At 34.6% G+C, this 6,599-nt stretch overlaps 1 protein-coding gene across 1 annotated transcript; it reads left to right on the top strand.

The window, feature by feature from the left end:
- The first annotated feature begins 781 nt into the window (after positions 1–781).
- On the top strand, positions 782–5,124 carry XERICO (RING/U-box superfamily protein). The gene is made up of 3 exons (XM_006857648.4): positions 782–873; positions 2,520–2,583; positions 4,591–5,124. The coding sequence occupies exon 3, from the start codon at positions 4,598–4,600 to the stop codon at positions 5,024–5,026; it is 429 nt and encodes a 142-aa protein (XP_006857710.1). The 5' UTR covers positions 782–873; positions 2,520–2,583; positions 4,591–4,597; the 3' UTR covers positions 5,027–5,124.
- The last annotated feature ends 1,475 nt before the right edge of the window (positions 5,125–6,599 follow it).

The following is a 6,599-nucleotide window of genomic DNA, read 5'->3' as shown; positions in this document are numbered from 1 at the left end:
CTTTTTATTCTAACATTTCCGGTAGATCAAATTCTCAAGACCTAGTGAGAGAAGAGCTTGCAAGTGGATGCTCATTTGGATCCATTCATCTAGGGTTTCAAAACTTTGATCAGCCCTCCGATTCGAATCAGCCAAATCAGAGATCGAACTACAAATAATAAAACAAAAATTTAAAACAAAGGAATTTGTATAGATTATTTTTGCACAACTATAATATGTACGGTTGATAATTTAAAAGGAAATTTATCAAAATAAACATAAGAGATTAACAATTGAACATTTTACTTACATGTTTTAGTTCAAAATACCATGAAAACATACATCGCCACGTTAGAACGGTTGAAAAAGAGTAAAATGTTAAATTATGAAAAATTCAGTACATATTGATTAATTACCCATATGATTAATTACACTTATGTAAAATAATTTTCGATTCTTAAAATGAATTGGTCTAATTAAATACTAAATCCAATCCAGATCGTCCATTTTTAAAACTTACATTCAACTCAATGGGGCCTTCATCCCACACATGTGAAAGTGAATATGAGCGTGGGAGAGGTAGGTGCATGAATCTAATCTTTTAGTGCTCCGTTCGCACTCACGTGTGCACATGTAGAGAGAGAAAGAAGTGGCGTAGAGAGAGAGACAGAGGTGGGAAAAAAAAGATGGAACTGCCTTGTAAGAAACGTCAAAACCAAACCCAGGTTAGCCCACTGCGGTTAAGTTTTAACCATGGGTTCTCTATATAAATTGAGGGAGAAGAGCAGTGGAAAAGCCGTCAGAAGTCTAATCCAGTCCGTGAGATTTCACTCAATCGATGAATCTCTTTCATTTTCACTGATACACACCGTTGGTTACTTCAGTGTTACTAAGGTATTTCTCCCTCTAAAACGGCATGTGGCTTTTGATTTCTCCTGCTCTCTCTCGCTCTAAGTTTCTCTCTGTTTCTCCATTTTTTCTCTCTCATCACTCTGTGCTTGTGAGCAGGTCTGTTTTCTTCTTGTTTCTCCAATTTTTCTCTCTCTAATGGATGCCTCGACCTTTAAACTTCTCACTCTTTCTCTCTCTAAGAAGGCTTCTTTGTTCTCAGATTCTCTCTCTTGATCTCTCTGTATAGAGAGATAGAGAGCTAATTCGTGCTTTCTGTGTTCTTGAATGCAAGCGCATTCATAATTTTTTCTATTTCATCTCCTTCTCTTGCTCTCAAATGCAGGCCTTTTGCTTTATGTTACTCTAAAATGCAGAGCTTTTCTTCAATCTCTTTCCATAAGTAGGTCTTTAATTTAACATCTCTGATTTGTCTCTCTCTAGGTAACTCGTGTATTATTTTTTTTCTCTCTCTCTAAATCAGTAATAACTTCTCTCTGTCTATATCAGTAGTTTGTATGACCCGTGGTGATCAGATGTGTTTTAATTTCTCTGTAACACATGCATTCCTTTTGATTTTCTCCCATTTTTACTTTCTATCGCCATCTCTTCAACTTTCCTCTTCCTACTTTTCCATAATCCAAAGCAAAGTTTTCGTTTAAATGTTAATTTAAATTAATTTTTTTAATGTTAAACATACACTCCAAATCTTGCTATGCAAATTCGTCAAATCCATAACTTTGATATTTTCTCATACTTTGGAAAAAACTCTATATCATTTTTTACAGTTAAAAAAAATATGAAAGACGTTTTCCTGTATGATTTGTATATATTTTTGTTTTTTCTATTATTTTTTCTCTAATTGAAGCCAGTTTTTTAAATTGATTCATTTATTTTTTCTATTTTTAAACCTTTTATCCAATTTACTCCTTTTTTGAAATACCGGATTTCTCTATTGTCTACCTAAAAGAGATTTGACCATAAATTTCTGTTTTGATGTTTTTTGATTTATTAAGTGTTCACAGTTTTTTAATTCATAATTAATTCTTGTCTCAAAATTTTCCTCTGCTTTTTATTTTATTTTTACAGATATACTTGCACTCTAATATTTGTTTATGCTTGTGTTGCTACTATTCCTTAAAATACCCCAACCTTTAATTGAATACTCTCTGCCCCCAATACACAATTTGAAATTATTGATTCGTCCTCCAATTTTTTTGTTTTACTGAGCTGTTTTCGTAACCATATCAAGAATCGGCCTCTTCTCCTTAGAACAGGCTATCACTAATCTGATTTTTAAATATTTGATAATTTAATTATATTATATTTTATTTATAAAAACCCATCTTAACTTCACGGCCTTATCTAAATTGTGATTGATTTTTTTTTGAAATAATTTATGTTACCTTCAAAACTCCCAAAATCATAGGGCAATTTGATCGTTGTCCCATTAGGTATTTTACTTTTTTTTTTTTTTAATTATGACTTTAACTAAATTGTGATTGAAATTGTTTGAAATAATTTATGTTACCTTCAAAATTCCCAAAATCAGAGGGCATTTTGGTCATTATCCCATACAATTTTAGATATTTCACCTTTTTTTATTGGTTATTTAATTATTCTAATTTCCTTCATTTCTTTCTTTTAATCAGAGAAAGAAAGCTTGATCGAATTCCAAAGAGATCGTTTCATCCTAGACTTTGGAACAATCTACAGGTATGTTTGCCTCCTAATTTTCATGTAAAATTTTAATTAATTAGGAAAATATCTCTATTTCTCATTGTGATTAATAAAAAATGCTAGTTTTCATCGTTTAATGTAGCACTAAGAAAGGGTTAAAGTCAAGAGAATCTTATAAAGTTAGTACACTCCTATTATGACCTTAAACTTAAGGATTTTTATGGGCCCCACCCTCTAATACCAAATCACTTTGGTGTATCATAAATAAACTTGAAATTACCTAGGAGTAGGGCACTTTCCTTATTATTTGACTGCCCCACCTTTTTGTTGGATTGCCCCTTTGCGTGCTTGCTATTCTAAAACACTGCATTAGTAACATCCTAGCTATTATTTAAAATCAACTCATCCAAAAACTTCTTATCGTCTATGTCAATGTTTTAAAAAAGGGGAACTAGACCAAGCCCGCCTGGTTTTGCTGGTCAGGGCTCACTAAGGCCTGACCGGTTCGGCCTGGTTCTTTGACATAAGCAACTGATTCCGTGGATGACCGGCTAGGACCTATCCCCTTTTTTGTTTTTAATATTTTTTAAATTTATTTTGTTTCTTAATTTTTTTTATTTATAATTTTTATGTCCTGCTAACTCAACTGAGATAAGATTGCTGATTGGATTGGTTTTCTGCGGACCGATTTTCCAAATGGGCGATCTGGTTCATCGACCGGTTTTTTAAAACCTTGGTTAGTGATATCGAATGGAGTATAGCGTCCAAAGTGTTTAATAATTTTGGCCTAAAACCCAGTATGTTAAGTTCCATCCGTGCAATCATTATTTACGAGTAAATAATAGTTCATTAGCTTATTTATAGCAAATCATACATATTTATTACAATAAAAAAGTCGGTCCGATAAAAAACTAGACTCCCATCGGCACAAAACATCTAGGGTTCAAATGGCAAGCTTGCACTCCCATGTAAACATGGTACTTAAAAAGTGTCAATACGTTTAAGCATAGCATATTGACACATGATGCAATATAAAAAATATCGACATAGATCCAAATGTCAACATATTTGAACATAAGATGTGATGTTGAAAATAATTTATATGGGTATTATAGCTTTTAGCATTAAAGACTCGCCAACTTTGAAAATTGACATGGTGGCGACAAGTATTGGGGGTTTCTTGTCAAAAAGCCAAATATAGTGTACGATTGTACAAGCACTCGAGTTTTTTATTAGAGTTTGAGATATAGGGATAAACCTTTTAATAGACATATTCCTATTTATTTACAGAGTGAGATTCCACATTTTATGGGCCATTAGTTACATCAATATGCATTAATCGTTCATATCATGATATCACCTAACACGAATTAGCATAACCATTCTTCCTCCAAATAAATGACAGACTATGCCCCAAACAAAACAAAGATGCATAGACTTAGCTTATCTGGTGGACAAATTTTTAGTCGTGTGCTTTTTGAGCTTCAAGGGTTCTCTCCAATGTTTGTAAAATCGGCCGAGTAGTTCCTATTCAGTTGACTTACTCGGGTTTGGGCCCTTGCTGAGTCCAAGTTCTCCCGTGTTGGGTGTTTAACTGGTGATATTGAACAAATTCAAAAATCCTAAAAAATAAAGAATTTATTTGGATATGTTTTTTGTGTTATCTATTATTTAATTAGTGAGTGTCTTGGTCATAAATACTTTTCCATATTTTTTTTTGGTTTATTTCGAAAATACCCCAGCCAGAAGTGCATGTTTTTATGTACTTTTTAACATAATTTTGAAGTGTTTCGCTTAATCTTACCTTAAACATACATTTTCTTTTTTTGTTTTGGATTTTTTATATTTTTTAATAATTTTTTGACCTTTTTTTTTGCTATTATAGTACTCAGCATTAGTACTAACCTGTCCGAGTTACTCGGACTCGAACCGAGTAAACTTAGATTTCCACAAATAGCGAATGGAGCTGATTCTAGAGACTCTATCTCTCTCATGTATATAATGTTAAAGGAATAATTGAGATTGTTTTCTCCTATGTCACAGATCTCTAATGGGGCTCTCAAGTCTTCCTGCACCTTCAGAAGGGGTCCTCTCCATCCTCGTAGTGAATGCAGTCTTATCCATAACTCTAATCAAGGAGATCCTTCGCTCAGTCCTCCATGTCGTTGGACTCCGGCCAGCCCATTCACCGGAGTCCAGCGACTTACCGGATGTTGACCCCTTTCCTCCTCCACAGTCAGAGCTTTTCAGACACAGGATTCCTGCAATGCCATATTTTACAGTAAGACGGGATTCGCAGGAAAACGAGTGCCCCGTCTGTTTGTCTCCGTTCGAGCCAAATGCAAGGGTCAGCCAATTGGCTTGTGGCCATGTCTTTCACAAGGCATGCTTGGACAAGTGGCTTGACTACTGGCACAGTACATGCCCGTTGTGTAGGTACTATCTGGGCCATGGAGACACTGGAAGGGCTTGGTTTTGAGAGGAAAATATGAGGTTTGTGTTTTGTACAAAATATGGAAGAGAGAGAGACATGAGGAATGGGAGAGGTATTTTTGTTAGTGTATAGACTATTGCCTCTTTGAGAGTGTTTTGTGCAGTTGTGTGTTTGAGTGGGTGCTATGTATATACAGTCTTGTGGACATGGAATGCACAGGGTATACATGTTTATGGCAAGAAATTTTCAGGCATTTTTTCACTGGTTTTGCATCCTTCTTGTTTTCTTCTGTTGAATGATATGGCCGAGATTCCATTTTCCAACATTATTCTTCTATAAGAAGAAGACAAACATTGTAATACATCAGATTTTAGTGGCAAATTCCCAACCACATGGTCGAAGATGGGGGCACGTTATCATGGTTCCATTTTTAGCTAGTTCTAGGTGTGTGCATAACTGACACTCTATGTATGCGTCATGAGCATGGTACAAAACAAGTCAGGTCGACCTTGATTTGGGTACAGGTCTGAACTAAAAGAATGGACTTGGGTACGGCTCTAGACTCAAGGAATGGACCTGGTTAGGTTTACATCCGATATACCTAGTCCCTAAGGTGCATGTTTATATTTTACCTCAAGATTTCCATCGTTGGAAATCCTACCATGATTCGAAAATCCATATCCCTAAATATGAAATTTAAAATTTTAGAAACAATGCAGAATGATTAAATCTATAAACAATTTTAAAAACAATGCAAAATGATTAAATCTATAAACATTTGAAAAACTTGAAAATAAAAGGTACAAATAACTTGGTACAAGACACTATTTTGAGGATTAGATATTTTTTTTCTTTACATTGAGACATCTTGATTTTAAGACGATCAATTGAAAAGTTTTTCAGCTTTGATATACTCTATTAGATTTTTGAGGTGAGGTGCACCTTACTTTTGTAGTCCAAGATTGTAACTTCATATATATATACACGGGTCAAACCTAGAACCTATCGGGCTGGGTAAAATAATCCAAAATTAAGCTATCATAGGATGAAAACCCTATGAAAGGTGATGCAAAGATTAATTGAGGAATTATTGGTGGGAAAGAAAGAGAAAAGACCGAACCGGCTTAATCGCCCACAAGCAAACTTAAACCAATTGAATATTGGGTGCTAAATGCAAAACTAGTCCCAAGAGGAGTATAACAAAAATAGAGCCAAAGAAAAAAAATTCAAGGGCAAGTAGCCAAGTATACTATTGTCCAAAGGACCATGCAAAAACATAATCTATGGGGTCCATCGCCATTCAATAAAATGACCTGGGATCAAGAGAGAATGGGACCCAGCATTTAAGGTCATGTCCTGCTCTTGTAACTCCTACTCTCCATCATCATCCTACATACACTGGATGCTGATGATCCCACTGGACTATATTTTCCCATAACAAATTGGGCTACAGTACACTTCCAAAATTCAATACATAATCCAAAGGGCAAAGAAATTAGTAATATCGAAGGCCTGTAAGTCCGCGAATCTTGTAATAGTTCTTTAGAAGCATGGGATTAAACATGATTTTCACTTCTTTGTTTTTACTTTTCTAAAAAATTAAGGATCTTCATAAGAA

This window comes from Amborella trichopoda, chromosome 10, assembly GCF_054954075.1.
Source record: "Amborella trichopoda isolate Santa Cruz 75 chromosome 10, AtrichopodaSantaCruz75HAP2 v2.0, whole genome shotgun sequence".
In the NCBI taxonomy this organism is placed as follows: Eukaryota; Viridiplantae; Streptophyta; class Magnoliopsida; order Amborellales; family Amborellaceae; genus Amborella; species Amborella trichopoda.
This window is presented reverse-complemented; position numbering and strand designations above follow the sequence as displayed.